The 26,817-nt window shown below is 41.1% G+C and overlaps 1 protein-coding gene across 2 annotated transcripts; it reads right to left on the bottom strand.

The window, feature by feature from the left end:
* Nucleotides 1-1,442: 1,442 nt before the first annotated feature.
* MAL2 (mal, T cell differentiation protein 2) lies at nt 1,443-24,698 on the bottom strand. Of its 2 annotated transcripts, none has more exons than XM_019715043.3 (4): nt 24,167-24,698; nt 11,061-11,231; nt 6,524-6,679; nt 1,443-3,713 (listed from the first exon to the last, which is right to left on the bottom strand). In XM_019715043.3, the coding sequence occupies exons 1-4, from the start codon at nt 24,296-24,298 to the stop codon at nt 3,642-3,644; spliced, it is 531 nt and encodes a 176-aa protein (XP_019570602.1). In that variant the 5' UTR covers nt 24,299-24,698; the 3' UTR covers nt 1,443-3,641. The 2 variants fall into 2 exon arrangements, with proteins under 2 accessions (XP_019570602.1, XP_074172370.1); XM_074316269.2 differs by lacking the exon at nt 24,167-24,698 and adding an exon at nt 19,569-19,628.
* Nucleotides 24,699-26,817: the final 2,119 nt, after the last annotated feature.

A 26,817-nucleotide genomic window follows, 5' to 3' on the forward strand; every position in this document is an offset into this window, starting at 1 on the left:
GTTTGTAATAATAGTGGTGCCGATAAAAATAAGAGGCACAAACACCTTATGGGGTAAACATAATCACCCTCACGTAGGAGTCTGTCCCTGGTGGAGGGCGACGATGGCCAGTGAGTTGATTCAGGTCTATGAAAACACAGAGGAAATAACACATTAGATTATAAACAACAGCAAATGCTGCTGATTCCTTTTGATTGAAGCCCTACAGCATTAATGAGAAACGCAGGGTGCTAACGAAGGATCAAAACTAAATGTAACAACCAGAGCATCTCTTACATAGTTTATAATGAGGACTCTTTCGCAGTAGGAGAGTAATGCAGCTAAAGAGCACACTCAAGATCTGACAGGTTTACTGAACTTCCAAAAGAGTAGAATACTCTACCAAGACAAATCTGTAATGTTAAACTCGGCACCCTGGTGAGGAAAGCTTGGGACCCTGAAACATGAGATGGGGATGTTCGAATGGGTATCCCAAAGACTGGGACTCTCCAGAATCCCCTGAATTCTTGGAGCTACAGAGATGGCTCATTCCTCCTTACTAGGAGCTAGTACTTTCCCCACGTGAGACCACTCCTCCAGGAGGCAGGACCTGTCCCCACCTTTCTCCTGGATGCTGGTAACTTTGGTTAAATCCCAGAACAGCCCAGCTGAATTCACGTTGAGTCTGATAAAGAAGAAAGATTATACCCGAAAGCAGTTGTAAAAAGTAACTAGCATGTATTAACAGGAGCCAGGGGAGGACCAGTGGGATTAGATTTTGAGGATGTTTGATCAAGCAAAGAAGAATGTTCGACTGGGTAAGAAAGAACTCCTCATCCCCAGAGGATATGGAAGGTGAGTCCTTGGTTACAAGAAAAGTCCTAAAACATGACATCTACCGCAAACAATTATGTTATTAAGCATTTTGCCAAAAACTTCTTTGGGGGGAAAACAAGGTCACATTTTTGGATATACAATGTAAAATCTGGGAAAACAGAGGGATACATAGCCATTATGAGCCTGGACTTTGGAACCAGATTGTTGGGGTTTAAGTTCCAGCTTTTCCACTTGCTAGGTACATGACCCTGGGTGTTTCTTATGGTCTGTGCTTTACTTCCCTCATCTTTAAAATGAGTTCTTATGATGAGGATTAAATGAGCTAATATTTGAAAAACACTGCTCAGAACACTGCCAGGCATACATTAAGCAGTATATGAATGCTTTTTAAGTAAAATAGAATATAATTGAACTTCCATTATAATATTACTTCCAAAGACTTACCTTTTTGACCTTCACCAAAGAAAAAAAGATTTACTGACATTTCCTGAGGGACTAACTTTTATGTAGAAATGTTTAAAGCAGAACTGTTTTATATAAGACTAGACGTTCTAAACCTGTAAAGTTTATATCAAACCTTTAACTGAATTTTAAAGTGAATTGTATTAAAAAAAGATGACCGAAAAAAGATTATCAAATGAATACTTTATTAGAGTCATAACACTTATAAAATAAATTTCTTTTTATTATGGAGTTACCAGATTTTAAAACCAACCAACACTTTCTCATTTTTACAGCTAAGTTATATAAAGAAATTCTCAAATGCCAATAATTTTTGTTCAAGTGCTTTGTCACTCAACTCACAAATCTAGAATGCGGTTAATCTACAAATCTAAGTCTTCACAGTTAGATGAGTTTTCGGCTTGGTTCTTAATGATCTAAAAGCAATCCATTTACAAAAGTCTCATGAAATCATTTAATTTAATGCCACCAAGCAAGGACCTGTTAAACCTTGGGAACAAAAATAAAATCTCACAACTAAATCTACCAGATTAACTTTAAACGATTCCAACTAGAATGGGCTATTATATATCCTTATGGCACATTTATGACTTCGTAATATACAATTCATAATACAGGTTTCAGTGTGTGGTATGGAGAAAAAAAAACAAATAAGGAAGTCAGATATTACAGGAAAAAATACAGCATGAGCACAAGGTTGTAAGACTGATATCCTCTTGCCACATATTGAAACATGTCTTCTATCTTTATATTTACATCACAAGCCAGACTCTTCTTTCTAAGGGATTATTACATAAACAGCATTTGATCACTGAGCATTGATCCTGCTACTCATTCGGGATTGTTCTATGTTCCACGACATCTAATAGCCCAACTTATACATAGCACTCTTAGGGGATGATTCAGTCAAACAAGCAAAGGGCTGAAAGTATCGGACAATCAAAAGCCCTCCTTTCCCAGAGGTAGTTCTCTTGGGACAAGACATTAGTAAGTACCTTGCTTGGATAGTGTGGTGGCAGCTGGGACCTAACTAACTTGTTCTCCCATTGAAGTCATTTTGGCACCTTTCCACAACCACGGTCTCTACAGGTGGGTTGACATACTTTTGTGGGCTATTCAGCCCGACAGTTTTTGTGACAGCTGCTGTTTTAAAACTGATTTTATATATCTGCCACCAGTGCAGAAACAATATAGATCTCAGGGCTATTATCAAAACATGTAGGAATCTACAACTTTATGTTATATTTAATACCCTATTCAAATTATGTAAAATAATTAGAAGTAAAAAGTTAACTCTTCAGAGCTCTATTTGGTAAAGCCTAACGTAGCCACACACAAGTATTTGTATATTCATGCACAGGGCAAACAGCTGTATTCTGAAGCATAAATTAATCCAAAGTAGGACATAAGTAGTTAGACACCAGTTCCAGTAGTGGTTTATGATCTCTAGAGATCTCATTTTAAGGATGCCAGATGAGCATTTTGCTCAGTTGTTAGGTGACCTTAAGTTGGATTAATCAACTCGGGTTCAATTCATAAATTACTTTTTCCTATATCAAGATTCTGCTTGAATTAGCTTGAGAAACTATATGCCCCTTCAAATAAGTATTTGACCATTAACACAAAGATGATGTGATTATTGCATAAGGAGATTAAATATTATGTGGCTTGTCTAACTAGCTTTATATCATTCAAGATCAGTTCAGTAAAACACAGAACACATAACATAAGGTTTTACACCAGAGGTCTGCAAACTATAGCCTGCAGCCCACAGGCCAAATGCAGCTGCTTCCTGTTTTTGTAAATAAAGTTTTATTAGAGCACAGCCACACTCATTCATGTACATATTGTCTTTGGCTGCTTTCATGTAGTAACAACAGAGTTGAGTAGTTGTGACAGAGACTGTAGGGCCTACAAAGCCTAGAATTTTTACCATTTGGGCCTTTATAGAAAAAGGGTACCAGTCTCTGTTTTACACTAAAAGATAGAGTTCAGTAGGAAGCCTATTCGATATGTGATTTTTAGGGAGTTTTAGTTACCTATTAAACTTAAGGTTCACATGACTTAGCAACTAAACAAAAGAAATACACCTTTTTCATAAACAATAGTTAGGTTTTTTATGGAAATAAAAGAAAATTTTCTTTAAAAAAGGAAAAAGACAGATGTAAAATTAAAGGCCATTTCTCTGTTTAACATCATAATAAAATTCAAATTCTATCCATGACATAACCCAAAACTTGTACTTAGATTCTCCATATAATAAGTTACTTTTGGAATGTTGTCATATCTGGACAAAATGGTATCCAAATTGATCAGACATATTAAATAGACAAATGAAACTAACACACAGTTTATAAGGAGTGTTACGGTCGCCATCTTCGTAAAGCCAGACCCAAACTGCAACCATAACAAGCTGTCGTCACAAAGGCAAAAATCTAAGAAAAAAACAAAACAACAAACATTCTCATCTGATTTATAACACCGACTTTAAGAAAACACTCGTCCCTAAGGAGCAAATATCTGAAGACTGACCAACCTACCTGAACATACATCAACACTTATGAAAATGGTTTATTTTCATCTCTTCTTTTGGAAATTTGTACTACTATTTTATCCCTGCACACCACTAACCTTCTTTTAAAGATTGTAACTCCTAATAATTCTTTCATTTGTCGACAGTCTTAGGTGGAAAACTTGTTCATATTCTGGACTCACTTGTTAAGTATTTGTGATACCCCTGATAGGATATTCAGAAATTCATTATGAGGTATCTTTTCCTACAGTGGTCTCACAGCCAAGGGAAATGCAACTATTAGGCCTTGAGGACATAGTTGATCATTTCTGTGACAATGGAAAGTGACTTTAGGACTGAACAAATACCCATAGAAATAAGTCATCATGTCAGGTAGGAGATAGTCCTCGAGTTGACACAGCTCTGAATTACTGTCCTTAGTATTCAACAAGAATTTGTGTATATGTGGTGCATATAAATAAGTAGTAGATATTGTCCTCATCATTTTGGGGTTTATGGTCCATAGGAAACTACAAGACAAAGCAATTAGATATCATAAAACCTTATCATTTAGTGCTGGGATCCTTTACTAGGAAACCATAGATCTGAGACGGAATATATCAGATTCGCCCACAGGACATTTTCAGTGTTCACCACTCTGCTCTTCTCCCCACCCTTCCTCTGCTGGCTGTCTCTCTGGCTCATCTGTAATCTAGACATTGTCTGCTGCATGAGAATGAACTCTTTTGATATCTATTATTAGTGAACAGGAATTTTCCTCTCTCTAAGGTATACTGAAATAAAAAGAAAAGAGAGGGACTCCATATAATGTCACAGATGAACGGCTCATGCATTTAAGTGTCATCAAAACACAGAAGCTAAAGATTTACTTCTACTGGAGTGTATGGATGAAAGGGGACTTAATGCAGAACTTGAAACACATAGAAGTTTACTAGGGCAGCTTCACTTAGACAGACGGAGAAAGGGCTGGGTAACAGGGACAGCCAGAACAGAATCACACTATGGAGAACATTGAAAACTGAGCTGTTAGGGTAAAGGAATATTAGTGAGAAATTAATGACATCCAGTGCCAATCATCAAGTATTTGAGCACCTATTATTCTTATGAAAGTAGGATCTTAGGGCAACTATAAATAGGTCACTATGAGGTCACTTCAAGGATCCAAGAGATGTAATGAGAATGGAGCCCACACCATTGAAAAGGAGGGGATGGAAGTTGTAAAGGAAAATCTAATGGCAACCCATGACTAGTAGGAAGGACACCTGACAGAAAAATGTCTATTCTACGTCCCTGAGCTTGGCTGTGTAAAATTGTTAAAACCAGTGGTTTTCTGACTGTGATCTTTGGATCACAAGGATTCTATGAAAGTACCTCAGAGATGATGAGGTGGACAGAGGTAGCGTTATGAGAAGGGAGGGTGGGCATCATTCCAGACCCTCTTTTCCTACTCCAACTAGGGCATGCATGCTTTTCCCTAATAAATGTAAACATTTATTGGGTTTTAAGTAAGACGTCACTAAGTAAAACAGTTACACTTCTTCTAAAAGAAAGTATAAAGATCACTGATCTAAACTATAAGCCTATCAAAGCTAGACCATGCCTCCTTTCCATTGCAATCCCACCTTCAGGCTCACTCACTGTAGACTCACAATGAATTCTGACAATTCTAACGCAGACTTGGAAAACTTAGGATAGTAGGTAGGTCTTGGAATCATTAATCCTCTACCCTTCAAATTCCAAACTCTAGACCTGTACTGTCCAATATAAGAGCCACTAGCCACACACCTGTGGCTATTTAAATTTAAACTTAAATTAACTGAAAATAAATGAATTGATTAATGAGTAGCCACCATATTAGACAGCGCATATACAGACCATTTCTATCAATTTAGAAACTTCTGTTGGATAGTACTGCTCCAGACAGATTTTAATGGCTATACGGGGAGGCCTAGACTATGTATATACTATCTGTATAAAACAGTAAAACGTTAGGGTCACAAACTTGCTAGATAGTCATATCAAATATCAAGAGATTTCAGAGAATAATTTAGATGTCTGACACCTTAAAATTATCTATAAAAACAGAAATATCATATCATTTACTCAACTTACTTATGTCAATGCAAAATGATAAACTCACTTAGGTATATGAATTAAGGAGGATACATTTTTTAAAAAATTTCCCCATGGATACATTTCACCCGTATGTCATCCATGGCTGGCTTATTTACCGCCCCCACTCACCTGGGCTTTCCTCAAGGGCAGGGCAGGGATGGTGCCTTCCTCATCCCCGTCCCCTACGCCCAGCAAATTACATGCCTCCTGGTAGGCTCTTGGTAAATATTCATTGAATGAAAACGAATTACCAATAGGTATTGAACATTGGTTACTGAACAAATCTCCCTTACCATGTCTGAACTTACAGGAAATAAAAGGCACAATTAATTCTTTTTGCAAAGTAGACTTTGTTGTGCAAAACCCACCACCACCACCACCGACTGCTAGCACCTGACCAGAATGTCACCGTGTTTGTGCTTCCATTGCATCATCCCCAATGATAGCACTTTGCTCGTAAGGTGACTGTACAGATACATATCTATTATAGGTTTAATGCTAATGGCTATTATTAAAACAAACTAGCGTTGCCCGAGGAGTTACTTGGAGACCTTGACAGAAGGAAAGTGCTGGTCAACTGTAGCCGTCAACACTTACTGTAGCTGCTACGTTTATGTTATACTGGTTGTCACTCAAGAGCGGCTTCACAACCACGGTGGCATTGCAGTGAAGATCGTGCAGGGATGTGGCCGCTGCTTCTAGTAAAAAGGCTCCAAAGTAGAAGACGAACACTGTAAAATGATAAACGAAATCCTGAAAGAGGAGGAGAAAGAGAGACAGCTAAGATTACAAACAAGATCTTTTTTCTCTTCCTTATTTCAAACAATGAAGCTCAGGTTCAGGAAGATTAGAACATTTAATCAATCTTTAACTACATCAGCCATTTCTTGTGTCTGCTTTAGCAACATCAAGCTATTAGAATCCACAGGAAAATCAACTGGCCCACTGTGATCGGCATAGAGGCAAACATTCCGATACACTGAATTTTATAAAAAAGTGTATAATTTCAGTTTAGATTAAGGTGCCAGAGATCGATATTAATTGACATCACCTAAAAAAATAACATATACTGCCCTTAAAATTCAAGTAAAGTAGCATTTAATTTACATCTTGTTATTATAGTTATTATACAATAACTATATTACTATTGATTATATATAGTTATATAATATATATATATACACACATTTTATAATTAAGTAACTTATATTTGAGCAATTATTATTTTTATCTATTAGATTGTCACCACATACATTTAAAGATACAGAAGACCTATGAAATCATAGATTTCAATAGCATATCTCCTGACATTCTAAAAAAAAAAAAGAGTAATAAAATCATATACTTCTACAAAAAAATAAAAGAATTTCCCATACAAAACCCAGTTGTTATTAGGTTATTACATATGAGGCTGGCATTAATATAAAGCATAACTCTACTAAAATTCACATATTACCTGAATCAATATATCAACACATTGCTTTGTATTTTTGTCAACATCCTTACAATCACCATTTATTATCCCATTCTGCAAATAATTTTTTCTCATTCTCTTTCTCCTTTTTTAAGTTAAGTGACTGACTCAGAGCCACACAAAGATGAAGGGAGAACTCAAGCTACATAGGTCTGTCTAGTTCCAAAGTCCACTTTCTTTTTTATTACATATCATATTTTTATTTCATATCATATTTCCACCATTTATACAAATGCTAGAAAGCTTGGGGAAAATACTGAAGACATCTACCGTGCATATTAATTTACCCTCATGATCAGTAAAAGCTAGAAGCTATAAATATGTCAGTTAATATCCCGCAACAAATATTTCTAGAAAATGTATTCTTTATCAAAATGCACTCTTGCTTCCTTCACGCACAGTACACAGGCAACATTAAACTATTATCACAGGAGGAAACAATTATTTTTTGAGCAATTAATGTCTAACAATTCCAGAATGTAGCAATTAAAAATTGTTACCATCTGGTGACATTGCTATGCATGACTCAAACATTTCTCTGGCTGAGAAGGTACAAGATATATTACAAAACCTATCAAAAGGAACCATGTGGTCAAAAACGACTGAGTATGTACGAAATGTCAAGAGAAGAGAAAAACAAAAAAGGAGCCCCTTCTAAATATAGCGAGCATTTAAGTGAACTCCTTGAAGGCAAGAATTGGCCCCTTGAAAGTACGCCCACCATATAATGAGCCTGTGCAGTGACAGCCACTATACTGTGTACTATGTTGCTATTACCACATTCCCCCATGTTAGAGTGGATTACTCCAGCTAAAAGAACACAGGATAAACTTTGCAGGTGACCTACGGAACAGACTGGTAGGTCTTTCCAATTTCAACTGTCTCTTTCATAAAAAGTGATTTAATTAAAAAACAAACAAACCCTCTTACATTTTATTGTCTGATGGAATATCAAATGTAATGATACAAATTGGGGGGGTACAATTTAGGACACCTAATAAATTAATAAGGACATGAATGACTGTACTCAATACCAATGATTCAATAGAAGCAAAAAGTAAAAGGATAGTATGGACATATGTCTAATAAAACCAGGAGTGATACTGGAAACATATTTAAACATTGGTAAGGCATGTGCTTCAGCGAATTAGAAAGAAGGCTGGACACTGCAGAATCCTGGGGACTCTACTTTTCTAGGTATTAACCCTTCCGTTGCTGGGCTATTAGAAGGTCCAGGAAAGTCCCACGCAATGTGGGGCACAGCACCTGGGACGAGGTAAGAGGCTGGGGCAATAACTATGTATTAACCAGTAGTTAAGTACCCGTCGGGCTATAGTGGTACATACGGGTCAAATACCATCTCTGAGCCTGATATTTAAAGAACCCGGTGGTGCTTACCAATGTTAGGGACCGACTGATTCATCCATACATATCATGGGAAAGCGAGGCATTTAGAAAGAGGAGATTAAGCCTCTCTCTGGAACTTCAATAGGGACCTTTGATCTCCATCACTTGACCAATTATTAGAAACATTTTCACATCGTTAATGAGAAATCAAGGCAAAAAGGTAGGAACATATTGTACTGGCTCAGCAACCAAAGACACAGAAGGACTCTCAAAGGTTCGTACTGCGCATCTCCGTGTGTCTAAGGAATTATGATAATTATTGATCACTTACTATGAATCAGACACAAAGCTGAGCACTTAATAATGCATTGTTTCTATTAGTCTTTAAGAGCATCTGGTGAGGTGGGCATGAGTATTACCACTTTACCGAGGAAACGGAAATTCAGAGGTTCAATATTTTGCCCAAGGCTACACAGTTATGAAGCAAACCAGACCCAACTTCAAAGCCTGTGCGTGACTGGAACCGCTTCGCTACACTTCCTCCTCAGCTTTACACTAACCCACAGCATCACGCCTGGGCTGGTGTCACGCCGCAGGCAGCCACATTCACTAGATTTGACCATTGATAACATTTGGGAAGACGGTTCTCCTTATGCTCTGTAAATAGACAAGAACAAATATTTTCCTCTAACAGCTGTCCTAAAGCTGCTGAATAAAATGCTACCATACTTGAAAGGGCCCTACATACCCTGTTTCCCCAAAAATAAGACCTAGCCGGACCATCAGCTCTAATGCGTCTTTTGGAGGAAAAATTATATCATATTATATATATTATATAAGACCGGGTCTTATAGTAAAATAAGCAAAAATTAATATAAGACTCATTAGAGCTGATGGTCCAGCTAGGTCTTATTTTCATGGAAACATGGTAAAGCATGACTAAGGCCTGATTTAAGCTTCTAACCACCAAATTGTGATTGAAAACTAAGGTGGGTTTGTCATGAACTTCGTTAAAGGGCTGTCCATCATGGAATTCATGCTCCACTGGGCCATTCTGAGATAGGCCCAGAGAATGAATAACCACAAGCATGAAAGAGGCTGATATTACATGGGAAAAGGGACATAAGTTGATCCAATTGAATGGTGTCATAATTTTAAGAATTGTGTTGATTGTAAATTAATTTCTTAAAACTTACCAATTCTTGATAAATGAGGACAGGAATCGAAAATGCAGGCAATGCCTCATTTTATTGCACTTCCCTTTATTGCACTTCTCAGCTATTACACTTTTTACAAATTGAAGGTTTGTGGCAACGCTGCATCGAGTGAATCCATCAGCGCTGTTTGTCTAACAGTATTTGCTCACTTCGTGTCTCTGTATCACATTTTTGGTAATTCGCACACTATTTCAAACTTTTCCATTATTATTATATTTGTTCTGGTGACTTATGATCAGTGACTTTTGACGTTACTATTGCAATTGTTTTGGGGTGCCACAAACTGCACCCATACAAGACAGCAAACTTAATTGATAAATGTTGCGTGTTCTGCTCCATCAACTGGCTGCTTCCCGTCTCTCTTCCTCTCCTTGTGCCTCCCTTTTCCTTGAGACACAATGATATTGAAATTAGGTCAATTAATAACCCTAGCGTTTTTTGGCAATAAAGTATTTTTAAATTACGGTACTTTTTTTTTTTTTTAGACATAATGTGCACTTAATAGACTACAGTATAGTGTAAATATAACTTTATATACCCTGGGAAACCGAACAATTCATGGGATGCACTTTATTGAGGTATTTGCTTTTGCAGTGGTCTGGAGCCAAACCTGCAGTCCCTCTGAGGTGTGGAGTGTGGGGAGAAGCCTATAAATATAAAATATCCCCTTTTCTAATTGGAGAGTGGACTATATAGCTACTTGTTTCCTGAAAAGAATACATGTATTTAATACGCGAAACAGAAATCAATGGAAAATTTCAAGATATATGTCACAGTAGTCATCTATCAAAGGCATCTGCTCAGTAGTTCAGGAACGATAATGCAATTCATTTGTTGTATGAAATAGACCCGTCTTTGAGTAAAGGTCATCTAACTCATAAAGGAGTAAGAGAAAGATTGCTCAGCTCTGTCAACGCGCGAATCTCACAAACTGGGACCTCGCTGTTCAGCAAGGTGGTCACATGGCCACATGGCAGCACCGCAGACCCTGCAATCTGACCTTCTCTCTCCCACGAGAGGCAACAGATAGAACAGGACAGAATGAGATATTATAAGTTTCCCACGTTTTCCTGGAAAAGACGTACAAATCCCTTACCAGGAAGTTCCAGTTGACATTGATCTGAGTCACCATGCCAGAGAGGAACACGCCCAGGAAGAGGAGAGAAAGGACGAAGGCCGTCACGGACACGAACATGACCCATCCTTGGAGCAGGGGTAGAGGGACGTTGGAAGAGGCGACCAAAATCCAGACGAGTCCCCCAAACAGCTGAAGGTAAAAAGAAAGCCAGGAGTAGGTTAGGGCAACAGAACGGAATGTGCTTGGATCACCCTTAACCGCTGCATTTGCTTCTCCCCAGACCCCTGCACATGTTCCTGCAGCCCCTCCCATCAGCTTTCTCTATCACGGTTCCAGATGCCCGCTCCCCTCTCCCCTCAGGTGCAAGGCCAGAGCTTCTAGTCACGGGCCTGGTCAGACTCCACCCCTGTTTCTGCACCTGCCTGCATGCTGGAATCTCGTCCTCAGCCCGTGAACAGGTCCAGTATTCTTTCCTTGTCTAAAAATACTTTCCTCTGACCCTGCTGCCTCTTTAACTGTTGCGCTCTCCGAGTATTTTCCTTTTCAGTCAACTCTTTTTACAAAGTCCTCTTTGACTGGGCCTCCACCTCCACTCGAGTGCTACTCTTCAAACCACGGTACAGCGGCTTGTGTGCTCACCACTTCTCAGGGTAGGTATCAGCAAAGATCAGCCATAACTTTCTAACTTGTCACTTCTAATGGCCATGTTTCAGTCCTTCTCATGACCTATCTGTACATGTGAAATTATTGCCTATATATAGATCCTAGTTGCAGCCATCGTACATGATAATAAACAATCAAATCTACCATCATTTGCTGATACTCTTCTATGTGCTGGCATGGGAATAGGTACTTTAGATATTCATGGATCTAGTTCAGTACGTACCTACTGCTTGTCAGGCACTGTTGCCAGGGGCTAGGAATAAAATGGTAAACAGACGACTCTTGGTCTCTGCCATCACAGAATTCACAGTCTCTTATAGGAAAGACCAATTAAGCATGGGATTAAAATGCTGCCTCATACATGTCACAGTTTGGCAAATACTGCGTGTTGCAGGTCCCCAGAACGAGGGCTCTAAATCCAGACTTGAAAAGTCAGGAAACACTCTCTGGAAGCAACAACCCCAAGGACCGGGCTCTGGGAAGGAGCAGGGTGAGGAGAAGGCTGTTTCCGGGCAGGAGGTGAGTCTTAAGAAGATATGGTGAGAGCTGAGAGCGAGCCTGGGGAGCTGGAGACTGAGCTGCAGGGCCCTGAAGGTCAAGTCAAGAAGCTGAATTTCACCCAAGAGCAACAGGAGGCCACATACAGACCACCCGGAGCAGGGGCTGGCAGGACGAGATTTGCATTCAGAAGTTTCTCTCTGGCTAAAGTGTGACAATGGACTGGAGAAGAAAGGGGTGGCAGGTGGGCGACCGACCACAGAAGACACCGTTAGGACAACAGAGGGTAAACTAAGCCCAGGGCACTGAGCACAGAGAGACGTGAACAGATCAGACAGAAACTTAAAAAGAAGCAGGGACGGTAGTTGGTTACTGATCAGATATGGGACATGATCACAAAAGACCAGACAAGGAAAATACCCCGATTTCTGGCTTGGGCAGCTAGGAGGGAGCGAGAGAACACGGGAGGAGAACCGGTTAGGGGCTGAAGACAGGAAGTCTTATGAATCTAAGAGCAGCAGTTTCCTCCATACACTACACCTCCTTTGCATGGCACGCCGGGCCTTTTATGATCTCATCTGTCTTTTTCATCCTCTTGCCACTAAGCCCCTCACATTTTACGTTACAGATTTTTTTTAAAACCCACAGTCCAAATACAAAGCTCTTTCACATCTGAGTGGCCTGACGTATACCGGCCAGGAATGTCCTTCCCTCCCCCTATGTATTTGAGAAATTCCCACTGATACTCGCCTCGGCTAGCACGTGATCCACAAAGCCTTTCCCCAGCCCCCACCCCCCGACCCCCACAACGCTTCCCCATGCTCAGGAATCCTTGTCTTCTGGGCAAGTTCCTTACTGTGGGTATGTTACACTGGGGAGAAACACTGTAATTGAATTTCCCCCCCTCCCCCCAGCCCCTGCGCTTTCAGTCTATCTGCCTTATTAGACCTTCTTGGCAGCATGTTGCTTTGTATGTCTCTGCATTCAAAGCCATTTATTAAATCTACACGATAATCCTTCCCTAACGATGTCAGACACTTGATGTGGAAACACAAAAATCTAAGCTATACTCCTGCTCCAAAGAGACCTACAGGCAAGTGGGAATCAAGCCTTGTCTACCTGTCCCCCTCCCCCCCACACAGGTGCTATCGCAGAGGCATGCACCTCTGGCATGTAGATGGCTCTCACACACTTGCTTAGTGAACAAATAAACTTTCAGTGCCCATGTAAAAACAGGTGGAGCTCCAAATGTTAAAAACCAATAATCATTGCATCTTGCGTCTTAAGTATCTAAATAATATTTCAATCATACAGCCATTGAAGGTTAAACACACAAATGTTAATTTAATTTCTAAAAAAAAGGCCCAGTCATATAACTCAGTACTATTTTGAAAAACATTTTTGAAAGCTTAATAAATTATCACTTGAGCAATGACAGCGAAAGCACCAATCTAATACATTCATAATCGTGGTGCTGTATCTCAACTCCTAAGTTCAAAAATTAACCATCAAACCCAGAAACTTTTATGAAATAAATCCAAGTCATGAATATTAATATCTATTTAAAAATTTAACAATCTTATTAGTAGCTATGGAAGAAATAGTGTTTCTGGTAAAAAAAAAAAAAAAATTCTTCTTTTCTACTGTTTCATAAATACCTGAAGGTGACAAGATCTTCAAATCCTTCCTTTTTCCCTCAGCCTCTTTGTCCTGGTAGCCTTTTCTTACCCTCCTACTACAAATAGCTTATATTACTTTAAATACGGTTTAAGAAATATTATCTATTAATTCATTATTAACTATTAAGAAATATTAACTACCCATTAATTCATCATTAACTATTAATTCAAGAGTTATTTATTGAGAAGGTACAGGTATTCAGGGTGATAAAGAACAATGAGCTGCTGTTTATTAGTGGCAGGCCTGCTCAAATAAACAAGCAGAATTATGTGCTATCGGGATTATGATAAATTGACACCTCTGGAGAAGAGGCTGTATGATCCCTTGGAATGAAACATAACATTTAATAAACGTGGACTGGACCTCAAATGGGCCAGCCTCAAATCTACTGCCAGGCACAACAGAAGGATACTCAGAAAAAAAGAAACAAAACAAAAGGCCAGGCTCAGTCTGTAGGAGCTCTAACTACGGGAGAAAAAGACACCATTAAATCTGACTCAGGAGCAGATTGTAGCGAGTGCTATAAAAAGAGCTCACCAACAGCGTGCTCTGCGAGACTGGGAGAGGGGAGAGATGTCCTGGGAGGCGTCTTGGCAGGCAGGCAGGGGAGGCAGGGCTGCAAGCAGGCTTCCATCCCCTGGGCTTTGACAGAGGATGCTAATGTGAAACTGTACATGAATTGTTCTTGTCATACTCAAAATTACAGCCCTTCCGACACCTCGGAAAGGAGACTTAGTGCTTATGTGGAAAGAGAACAGATTTGCCTCCCCATCTGTGGTGTGTGTGTTGCAGGGAGAGAGGGTTGTGCAGGAGGAAGGCGTATGAATCACACACACACTGCATCCCTAGATCACAGGTCCTGTGGCATCCGTATTAAGTCCTGCTTACCACGGTTGTTTTGCAAGGTGGGGGATTGGCTGAGGATATAATCAAGCCTGCTTTGGAGAGCCACCTTCCTCATTGCAAGACTGTCACACTGATGTCACTAGGGCCTCAACACAGTTATTTCTTCCTGACTTCATGATTTCCTTTTGCCAAAAGCTACTTTTTCTCCCAAGCTCTGCAGCAACCTGGCTCCAACGTTAAAAACAGCTTTTAATAACATGAGCAATGCTCAGTATATTCACTTCATCTAATTCTGCATGTTACTAAGCTTGGCGTATTTAGTTTTATTGAGATATAATTGACATACAACACTCTAAGTTTAAGGTGTACAACAAAATGGTTTGACTTACATATATTGTGAAATGGTTACCACAGTAAGTTTAGTTAACATCCATCATCTCATACCAAATGTATCACATTTTGAAATTTCTCTCAGGAACGAAGTCTGAGCTCATGCCTTTGAACTTTAAGCTCTGACTTCCAGGTAATGCAAACATTTCCTAGAAGAAGCTGTCAGCCTTCCCTACAGTTAGTTACCCCTTACTTTCTGAGCTCAAGTTTAGGTGTACCTGGCATACACCTCAAGGGCTCCAATATATTCTGAGTTCCAGTTATAACATTGCTACACATCCCTAAAACAACAGTCTCCTTTGTGGTTTACTGTATACTTCTCACTTTAGTTTGGCTCCTGCAGGCCAGAAGGGTGGGAATTGGCTGACACTTTCCCACAAGAAAACAGTGGACGTAGTCATTCATACCTCACACTGACTCGAACCCTGAGTTGGAGTTAAAACCTGTTTTCACTAGAAACTGGGGACTGGTAAAAATATATGACCCCACGGGAAAACATAGCATTGAGCAAGCAGCAACTCTTGCAATGCTGGCAGCGTGGATTAAAGACTTCTCAACTTGTTTCCTATTTGGATGGTCTTCTCATGTCCCCAAAGGTTTCCCTTTGCAAATACCCTCTTTCTCTTCAAATGTCACTTATTTCCTAATAGCCTCCTTATAAATACGCCGTCTGACATCTTAGCTAATAATTTTCACACCAATTTGACACCTTCATCTTACTATACTCTTATTTTTCACTCAGTAAACAGGCTGGTTCCAACTCTGACCTATTTTCAGTCAATGTTTGGAATGAGAACAGGGGAAGGTAAGTGAATGTGAAGGCCCAAAGGACTGGTTCTACTGCCCCTAAGGAAAAATACTTCATTATTTAGAACTTTCTGTATTTAACATATAACCCTGCTTTCCAATTCTTCTACAATTTACATATTGGGTATTTCATGACTTTGTAGCAGCGGGAATCAACAAACTAGCAAGCCTAGAAGAAAAAAGAAATTGTCTCCCAATCTGGCTTATAGAGTTAGTTTGAGTAAGAGGGTGAAGCTAGTGAGGATAATAGAAATACTAGCTAGCATTTTTTTGAGCTCTTATGTTCCAAGCACTGTTCTAAATGCTTTATTATACCAATCCAATCCTCACAAACACTGAGAAATAATTACTATGATTCTTCCCATTTTACAGATAAGTTAATTGAGGTACAGCACAGTTAATAACTTGCCCTAAGTTATAGTTAAGGAACATTATACTTGGGATTTGAACCTGGCAATTGGCTTCCAGAGCTTATGCTATTCATACTATGCTATTCTGCTCCTCTCAAAATTTAGTGTTCATTCTAGATCAGGGTTTCTATCCTTTTGCTATAGGTTGGCTTGGCACGGGCAGTGGAAGGTTGATTTCCTGAAATGATATCAAATTGGGTAGATAAGTGCAAATGCATTTTTCTGAGGACACAGTCCGCTACTTTCATCGGAATCACAAAAGGGTTTGTGACCACCCCTTCCCTAAAAGTTCAGAACACCTTATCAACTTCATAACCCTTCCTATTTTAATGGACACTTCTTTATTGGGAAACTGTAAATGAAACTACATGGTTAGGGAATTGTTTAATATGTTTGACAACTGATTTCCCTAGTGAAGAGATTACCCTCAATTAACTCCATTTAATACACCATTTGTAGTCCAAAAGATTCCTTTTTTTTTTTTTTAAACTGGGAACATACTTCATTCACCACCACAATACCTGACAGATGTGTTTACAAGGCAGCCCATAAAAGTAAATTGATTCAAAATGTGTCTGCGGTCAAGTGGTAACTACTATGCAGAGAAGACCGCTGCCTCCCCTGCTGGTTCACCTTGTCCCCTGACATGCTCCTTTCCCCACCGTTTTTGTTTTGTTTATTTTCTCTCTGGCCTCTGTCCCTTATCCCCTGAACACAGAGTCCATTACACTGGTCATGATGCCATCAAAATATCGCTGGCTAACTAAACTCCAGGTCTTCCCGGAAGAACCCATGTTTTCCAGAACGATTTCCCTAGCTGGATGTCATTCCTTGGTGCCACCACAGCTACCGGTACGTGTATGCTCCACAGTGCTTATGACAACTGGGTTGAAATCATGGATTCACATGCATGTTTCACCCACTGGATTGTAAAGTCTGAGTGTCGTAATCGTGTCTGAATGCTCAGAACCCAGGGCAGTGCTTTCTACAACACATGCTCCGTTGCATTCCAGTGTGCGTAATAAACGGTGCTAGAAGAAAATGCTCCCGAAGTGCAGCTTGAAACACTCTGCTGTCTGAAGCCTAGCTCACCCCCTGCTACATGGTGGGTGTTCAAAAATAGGCATGAATCTGGTAAAGCGGGAACATGTGCTTCTCAATATTCAAGTTATTACTGGCAATACCCACCCCCTAGTACAAGGGGGTGTACTACTTCTGTACAAGATCTCAGAAGACTAGGATGGAAAGGTACGGGGAAGTTGGCACCTTTTGCTAGTCTAGCTCATGACACCTCATTTGCAATCTTCCCTGGTCCCCAAATTTGTTCACTTTACCTATTCTGCTGCAATTGCCATTGGGACTTCTGACCAGGGCAGTGTTTATATTGTGCCTTACCCCACCCCCTCCTGCTTTCCTCCATTAATCCCCATCTGTCTTCTCACCATGCTGACTTTCATCCAAACTGGCCCTGGACTAGCCCTGGTACAGTTCTGAATTATAGGTACAAGTTGGCAAGTTTTTTTGTTTGTTTGTTTGTTTTTAATCAGGGAAAGAAAAATAATACAAGTTCTGGGAAGCAAAGAGAAGTGACATATACAGAAGAGGCCTATGTACAAACTATCCCCATGCAAAAGAAGTTTTACTTTTTAGAGTTACATTTGACAGCTTTAAAATTATGTTTGAGGATGCTAGGAAGAATTATACTTTCTTCCTCCCCATATCACCCACATTTCCATTTCTGTTTCTTAAATGGAAACCCTAAAATGGAAAGCGTATGACAGGAGAGAAATATGTTCTGCCCCCTGTCTATTTTTATCTATGATTTCCCTTGATTTTTGAAATCCTTTTTCCATGTTTGTAGGTAACTAGTTATTCCCCAGGTTAAGAACGTTCATGCATGCCAAAGTCTTGACATGAGCAAGAACTGCACACATCCTGGCCTCTTGTCTTCCATTTTATCTCCCTCCTTTCTGAAAGCTATTATGCAAAAGTTAAGACTGTCATCTGTGGTGGCTATGAAAGGACATGGCCCTTTTCATATAAAATAGGACACAGGAAAATCAGGTCAAACTACATATTCTTAGAGAAGAATCATGACATTTTCAGAGTTGGGCAAGACTTCATTAAGAAGGCTGCCCTTCACCACTGCAGCCAGTTTCTCTAGAATATTTCCACACACTGTTCAGTTTGTCCTACAGAACAATCAAACAGCATCTGTTAAGTGCTACACTTGGGTACGCCAACGTGGTTCCTGGTTTCTGTCTTTATACAGTCTTTTCTACTTATTCAAAGAATTATACTCGCCAATTTGCCATGTCCATGGCTCCTACGACCAGGTACAAAATTTCTATCGAGCTCTGTAGAACAAAGCTCCTCTCCTTGACTTTTTCCTTTGGAGCTCAAGGTCAAGGTTTCCAGCAACTTGGTTTAAAGTTTTCCATATTTCAATTCTTCCTATTTCTCACAGGACTGCCAGTCAGAGCAAATAGCTGATGAAAAGAATCATGGGCAGAAGCATCGATTTATTTCTCTTCTGAAGTTTTAAAGACTCTTTTCACAGGGATGGAGATATTTAATCCAGAGGCAAAGGAAAATTCTTACATACAGAATTAAAACCCTTTTAGAGAGGGACACATATCCATGGATAGCCCCTCTTCACCACTGCAAACACACAATTTCTCTTTGCAACCCAAATCTATTTTCTGGGCAAGAAAAGAAAACTCTTTGCATCTGAACATTTATCTGTTAGTCCAACTACAGTTTTGGGTTGAAAATGGAAAATAACATGAAATCCCTTCCAGATTTACCTGCATAACTGCACATGCCAGCTCCATCGCCCCTCCCTCCCACCTTCCTTTCAATAACATTTGCTTCTCTGGTGTAATTCCTCTGAGTTCATCTTATATTTAAGTTTGGTCTCGTATCATTTCAGCACCTGTCAAACTTCACATACTTGGTTGACCTCCTCAGCTTTCGATTTGTCTCTCTTCTCTGCTTTTTTCCCTTGTCCCACTTTGGGTTTTCATCATCCCTCATCCAAACCACTGCCATAAGTCCCTTCACTGATCCTGCTGCCTTCCATCTGTTTTATAACCAAACCTCACTATTCAAAGGTTTCTAAAACACAAGTCTGATCAAGTTCATCCCTCTTCTCCAGTAGCTGCCCACCACAGAAAGAATAAATTCTATATCTTGGCCTATCATTTCTCAGCAAATCATACTTGAACCTTACCTGATCTTTTTCTTTCTTTTTTCCGGCCACCTTCTCAGGAGTCATGTAAAACAACAAACCAAAAAAAAAAAAAAAAAAAAACCAAACAAATTGAAAAACTAACCATTCCTAGGGCCTTCATACCATGGTCTTTCTTGTCTCTGAGGTTTGCACATGTTCTCGTTCCTACCTGGAATTCTCTTTCCCACTTTTTCTGTCTACTGAACGTCTGCACATGATTTAAGGCGAAACGCAAATGTCACCATCCTATTAAAGCTGCCTGTGCTGGCCTACTCCATTTGTCAACAGTACTTTTCACAAACCAATTCTGTCACTTCAAACATAGCACTGTAATTCTTTCTTGACTTTATACTTCACCGTACAGGAATTTCATTTAAGGGCGGGAGCTATGCTAATATCTTATTCCCAGGGCATAAAACAAGGCCTGGTGTACACCAGGTTCTTAATTATTTGTTGAATAAATGAAAATTATTGTGGTATCCAAACCAGTGCAGTTAGAAGCATGTGGATGAGTCCCAGAATAGCTCCCATAAAGAGCAACGTTCACAGTTATCTTGGGAATGTAGACGGTTTCCTAAACACTGAAGCTGTGAAACACACTGAGTTCAATAATGACCTTTATTCTTGTTTGTGTTGCATACTGTTACGTCTGATCTTTCTTGTGCATTATACAAGATAAGCTCATTGAGGACAGGGATCTGAAATATCTCACTCAGCCCACTAGTAAAGAAGTTCCAATGTCATTTTCTTCTAAAGAAACCTGCCTGGAAAATGTTTTAGCTGTAGTTCACTTTCCATACTTGTCTTTCTTCTCTAAATGGTAGTTATTTGGGGGCAAATCCAGGTGAGGAAGCGTCTAAACATCTTTGTTCCCAGAAGAGTGCCTTGCACACTGTAGGTATTCAATAAAAGCTGATGAGTGACTTAGAAAACATTAATTCAGGAAACACTGAGAGATTTTAAAAATGATAACTTTTGAAGGTGATTTTTTCCATCTTAAACTAAAAGACTTCGCTTTGCAAAACTAATTATTATTAAACTCTTTATGGCAAACATGCTTTGGCAAATACAGCTGAGTGCAAAAATGAGGGGCTGACAACTTGAGTATCTAACAGTGGGACATTTCCAAAAGCCACCCCACGCATGTGAGGTTGCCATATTCTCCACCTATAAAGCCGATGCTATACATTGCTTTACCTGGGGCTGTTAAGTGGGCGCTATTTGTATCTTTTGAATTATCTCCCCCAACAAATGGCTGATATCTGAGAGACTGTGAATAGGGTACAATAAGAGGGATTGGGATTGAATTCTTTGAGCAAGTTACTGGTTAGTGTGAAAACTGAACTCCAAGATCATGGTTTCATTAGCTTAGTCAGCCATGGATAGCCCACTCCATCTTTGTCAGATGCCATTTTCACCTGTTAAGTTTTAGACAGCAACGGGATATAAATAGAGAAATTACAAAGACAAATTAATTTGAAAAAAAGGTTAAAGTTAAGAAGTTTGGGGATATCTAGAAACACAGGAAGGGGCTAAAATAATCGGTCCCCAGAAAGGAAAGCTAGAGTTTACCGTGTTTCCCTGAAAATACGACTTACCCCGAAAATAAGCCCCCGTTAAGATTGTCAGCCAGACAGATGCATTTAGTATGTTATGACAATGTTCCAGAAGAAGATGGCATGACTGTATTTGAATAAATGTAGATTGTTGTACATGAGAAAAATAAGACATCCCCTGAAAATACGCCCTAATGCATCTTTTAGAGCAAAAATAATATAAGACCCGGTCTTATTTTGGGGGAAACATGGTAGAACTACTCCTAGCGAATTCTCACATTTATATTTACAGGTGAGGCATTTCTGAAGAGGAGCCATGGGAGCCTGAACACTTTAAAGGAATCAGAAAACTAGAGGGAAATTAAAAAAGCAGGGACCAAAGTTGCCTCAAAAGTGTTTATTTAGCTCATATCTGTGCATCTGCTCAGTGTGTGCATTCTAGATAGAGGCGTATCAAGGCGGCCTCCATCTTTGCTCTCTGAAAGCATATAACCCAGTATCTCCAAGTGGTACAGAAGGATGACAGCCAAGAAGGAGCCATAGTTTGGGTCCAATGTGGTCTCTAGTTTCTCTAAGGTCACTACTTTCATTGGAATATTAGGGTCCTTTTAGTTTTTTGGGGGTAAGATGGGAAGGAGAGAGACTATTCAAGTAAAAGAGATAAATGGAGGCCTAAGAATTAAACCTATCAAGATGTTTGGCCATACTGAAAAGTAAACTGAAATGGCTTTTGGAAGGGATGCTCTTATATCTAGATAAGGGTCGTAGATGTGTTTCGGGGGTAAGAAGCCAGAGGAAATGAAGAGCTAAGAGGAATAGACTGGAAACTTCTGTGAGTCTGGGGTCCGTCCTAGGACGCGAGTGGCAGAAATTCTAGCAGAGAGAGTTCACATGTGCAAGAGAGGAGCTGTCCTGTCCACAGAGCCCCGATAAAGGCTTCCCTCAGTGGTTCCCTGCCAAGACTATACATTAAAACCTCTGAGGAGCTTTGACAAAAACCTAGCCAACTCTGGGTGCTCCCCCAGAGATTCTGATTTAATTAGTCTGGGCTGGCAACAGTATTTTAAAAAGCCGCCCAAGTAATTAAGTACAGCAAGAGTTGACAACTAACCACTGGGCTAGATATATAAAGCGATATGGGGAGAGGAAATAGAATAACTAACTCCCCTCAGAATTAGGTAGTATTTCTGAAAGTGTCACATGACCACAGGTGATTCTTGAGATGGTACTTGATTTGATGGCACATGGTTTAGCCATATATATACATGTCAAGCTTGACCTGCATATATATGGCTATCTGTATGTGACATATATACATAGTTATATATATATATATATACACACACACACCTATATATATCTCACATACATATAGTTCCATATATACATATATGTATATATATATGTAAATACATAATTACATATTTGAATATTAGAAAAACATAGCCATCATATCAAATTTGAGAATTCACATGCATTATTGCTTAGGATGAGGCTAAGGTAGGCATCTAAGTTTAGAAAGTGAATCTATTTAAGTGAACATGCTGTAAATTCTAGTACAAGTGGAATGCGGGGACCACAAAAACTTCCAAGAGGTATGCAGACAACTGGAGTTTGGGGAACACGTAAGCAAAGTAGCTCAGAACCTGTACAATCTTACTCTTTAGATCTTCACTGCCCTCAACGCGTCTCCCTCCGCACAGCAGTGCAGCCGGCCCAAAGCCATCCACTCCCCACGCTTCTCACATGGATGCCTGCGCCTCACGGAAGCATTCAGATGCTGCTGAACCGGGCTGACTCAAACCAACCTCTCCTAGTCCCGTAGTCACGATCCGATTACTGATGTCGTTGCCTCTAACTCACTTGTCTCCTTTTTCAGATTCAAATCTGAGCTAAACTTAACTTAGGGTGCCCTGACTACCTTAGCATAATAGGGCAGAAAACCAATGCTAACATGGTGTTCCAGCCCCACAAGCACAAAAGAGAAACCAAAGCGACCCAAATCCAGGTTATGCAAACTCAAAAGGAGGGGTGAGGGAGAGATATGAAAAGCCCAAACGGAGCAAACAAACCAGCCTGCAGGAGAGGCACTGACATTTCACTCTATTTGTCGTTCTCAGGGTGTGATGTAACCGCCGGTTGCCCAATTCATGTTTGCAAATTTTCCCTTTCACAGGCAGCTTCCAGCTCCATAAAATTCCTTTAAAAGTAGTTCCAGTCTCCAGCCCCAAAAGGTTGCATGACAGGCCAGGTGACCTCACCTTCACTTAGGCCCGACCAAGTGTTCTGAAGTGTGGAGTGGTGTAGGTAAGCTAGGAAGAAAGAAGGCACAAAGGCAGGCAGCAATGAACTTGACAGCCACGTTTGTAACCTTCCCCTCACCATTCTCACGCCCACTTGATTAGAAACTACCAAGGGAACAGTACACACTTCACCTTTTTCCTGCCCTGTTTTCTGAGCCCTGCTCCTCTCCTCAATGCAAGGGGCACTCAGAACGACAAAGAGGGAAATGACCCAGGTCTTCAGCCCTCCTCCTCTTTCCTGGTACCTCCAGGCCCCGCTTTCCACATCGTGGCAGCCTCCTGGTCACCAGTCATCGGCTGCACCTTTGCACCACCCAACAAAATGGCAGGTTAGCAACAGGCAAGGCTGAGAGCGCCTGCTCTGGCTCTAGCCAAGCGCGGCCCCGGGCCAAGCCGCGGGGGGTCTCTGACGGGGCCCCCAAACCCAAACACCATTCCCTTCTCAAAGTCCCCAATCCTCGGTCCCACCCGGCCACTTGCTCGCGCTCTCGGGGCCATTTCTATCGCCAGCGGGGGAACAGGTGCCAGCATTAACAGGTGCCAAGCCAGAAGGCCCGGGTGGCATCGCCAGGATCAGGCTGCGCTGGGCATCGAGGAGACCTCGGGGGGCGCAGGAAAAGGCCCCGTTAATGGGACGGGAGCAGGGGGCGCGCGCAGAGGGAGACAGCACCGGGGGCCAGGATGCCGGTGCCAGTTCTCGCTCCCCGGGCGCGACTCTCGCCGAGGCTGCCCCACTTACAATCTCCAGGCAGACGAACGCGCCCGAGTAGGTTCGCAGGATGTCGGGGCCGACGGGTAGGGTGACCCGGGGCGCGGGGAAGGACACGGCGGGGTTCGGAGGCGGCAGGACTGACCCTCCGCCGGCCGACATGCTGCCGCTGCTGCGTCCCTGCGCGCCACCGCCGCCACCGCCGCCGCCGCCTCCCTCCGCCCGCCTCCACCTCCCGGGCTCCGGCGGCCACCGCCACTGCTCAGTCCGCCGGGTCCAGGCGCGCCGCGCGGTTGGGGGCGTGGCCGCGCTGCCCGGGGCCTCGCAGAGCCCCTCCCCGTCACGTGGGTCCAGGTGAGCGCGACCCCGCCCTGGCGCCCGCGCGGGTCACGTGCAAAGGTGCGGCCGCCACCTGGCGCGGTTCTTCCTGCTCCGCTCTCCTTGCCGGCTCCGCGGGCCCGCGCGCTGCGCTCCTGGATCCTCTCTCAACGCCGGGCTCCCCCGCCTTGCTCCTTATTTGTTCCTTCTGTCTCTCTTCCTAATTGCCACCTGTTCTCTTCCATTTGTGCTTTCCCCAACTGCCACCAGTTTCTCTACCCCACTTTCCTCAATTTAAATGCAAACTGGTCTTGGAGATGTGACTCAGAAGGTAAAATCAAGGTCACCAGTCACACCTAAAAATTGGAGTGGATGTACTTTAAATGGGACTCCAGTGGGGTGTTTAAAATATCACTAGGACAGTGTCAGGCGTTGGAGTCAGATGGCTCAGCTCCAAGACCTGTTGGCAGCGGATGCCCGACAGGTAACCTGCTGCTTTGCATGCCAGTGGTGCGGTGTGCTCATCTGTGAAATAGGGATGAGGGCATCTACCGGGTCTGCATACCCAAATTACATTATATAACATAAGAAGTTTAGCGCATAGTAAGTGCCCTGTAAATATTAGCTAATATGATGACTGCTATTTTTTGAATTTTTACACACACACTCACACACACACATATCACATTCTTTTGTACACATGATGTTGCATAAGTTATATTTTCCACACATGTAAAACTTGAATCATTGATTTCAGCTGTCTGAAACTTACGAATCGCTGTTGTCTTTTAAACACGGTAAAATATTTTTAAAAATTCTATCTATGGTTTGGAGTACCTGCCTCAATTTATTCCCATTTTATCTTCAGTTTTAATGTCAACATTTTGTAAGTGAAATAGATTAATTTTTTTCAAAGATCAGTTGAAGATAAAACTACACGTGCCGACATACACACATAGACCAGATTGGGAAAAATATTGGTCAACATCATCAGATAGTCTCCAAATTGAATACTGATCTTGTCTGTCAGGTTTAGCCTTTGAGGGACTGCATTTATCTCTATGTACTGTTCAGCAGATTTTAGTCATTCTACCTCTTTATTATTTTAATAAGCGAAACTCATAGGTGTGGTAGCAGCATCAAGGTAAAAACCACAAAACAGGGTGTGGGTGAAACCTTTTGAATATACACCTACAATCTTATCCACCTCTTAGTCATTGCTTTCTGATAGTTAATGTGTGGTATTTATTTAATAGGAAATGTAAAGTTTTCTGAATTGATTTGTTTCACTAATGAACTCTTTCTGTGTTCAGGCCTCAACTGGTAGGGAATGGTCTTCCTATTTTAGTTTAATTTCTGCCTAACATGTCTCAATAAGCACTTTAAGAACCTTCAAAGGGAAGATGTCTTCAGCGAGTTCATCGTGGAGATGCTCAGGAGTTACCGTGTTTCCCTGAAAATAAGACCTAGCTGGATGACCAGCTCTCATGTGTCTTTGGGAGCAAAAATTAATATAAGACCCGGTCTTATAGTAAAATAGGACCGGGTCTTAAATTAATTTTTGCTCCCAAAGATGCATGAGAGCTGATTGTCTGGCTGGGTCTTATTTTTGGGGAAACACGGTATGATGGGACCCCCAAATTTTAAAGAATAAACTTAAAACTACTTTGGAGTATCTAGAAGTGCTAATGACTCAGAAGAGCTTCAATTGGGCTTGTTTAAAAATTGCCACCAAGGGGACAACTTTGCTTTGTGTCCCTTTCAGCATGTTCCTTGATGGATGAGGTCTGACAATTAAGTTTGGGAACTTGTTGTAATGATGTTGCTAACCATTTTTGCTATCAGAGGGATTATTCATTATGAATTTGTACCAACTGGACAAACAGTTAACCAAATTTACTATTTGGAAGTGCGGAAAAGGCTGCGGGAAAAAGTTCAACGACCTGAACTTTTTGCCAACAATTCATGGCTCTTGCATCACCACAATGCACCTGCTCACACAGCACTGTCTGTGAGGGAGTTTTTAGCCAGTAAACAAATAACTGTATTGGAACACCTTCCCTACTCACCTGGTCTGGCCCCCAATGACTTCTTTCTTTCCCGCAGATAAAGAAAATATTGAAAGGAAGACATTTGGATGACATTCAGGACATCAAGTGTAATACGACAGCTCTGATGACCATTCCAGAAAAAGAGTTCCAAAATTGCTTTGAAGGATGGACTAGGCACTGGCATCAGTGCATAGCTTCCCAAGGGGAGTACTTCAAAGGTGACCACAGTGATATTCAGCAATGAGGGATGTAGTACTTTTTCTAGGATGAGTTCATGAACTTAATTGTCGGAACTCGTATGTCACTATCTCC

The sequence above is a fragment of the Rhinolophus sinicus genome, chromosome 6 (genome assembly GCF_057876585.1).
Source record: "Rhinolophus sinicus isolate RSI-liver-muscle chromosome 6, RSI-T2T, whole genome shotgun sequence".
NCBI lineage: Eukaryota > Metazoa > Chordata > Mammalia > Chiroptera > Rhinolophidae > Rhinolophus > Rhinolophus sinicus.

What these genes read in the sequence shown, in the direction of transcription:
- MAL2 (XM_019715043.3), bottom strand. Translation starts at nt 24,298, where the DNA reads ATGTCGGCCGGCGGAGGGTCAGTCCTGCCGCCTCCGAACCCCGCCGTG. An exon ending in ATGTCAACTGGAACTTCCTG is followed by an intron (nt 6,680 to 11,060) that starts GTAAGGGATTTG and finishes CTCCTCTTTCAG; the next exon opens with GATTTCGTTTATCATTTTAC. An exon ending in ACATAAACGTAGCAGCTACA is followed by an intron (nt 3,714 to 6,523) that starts GTAAGTGTTGAC and finishes TTTTTTTCTTAG; the next exon opens with ATTTTTGCCTTTGTGACGAC.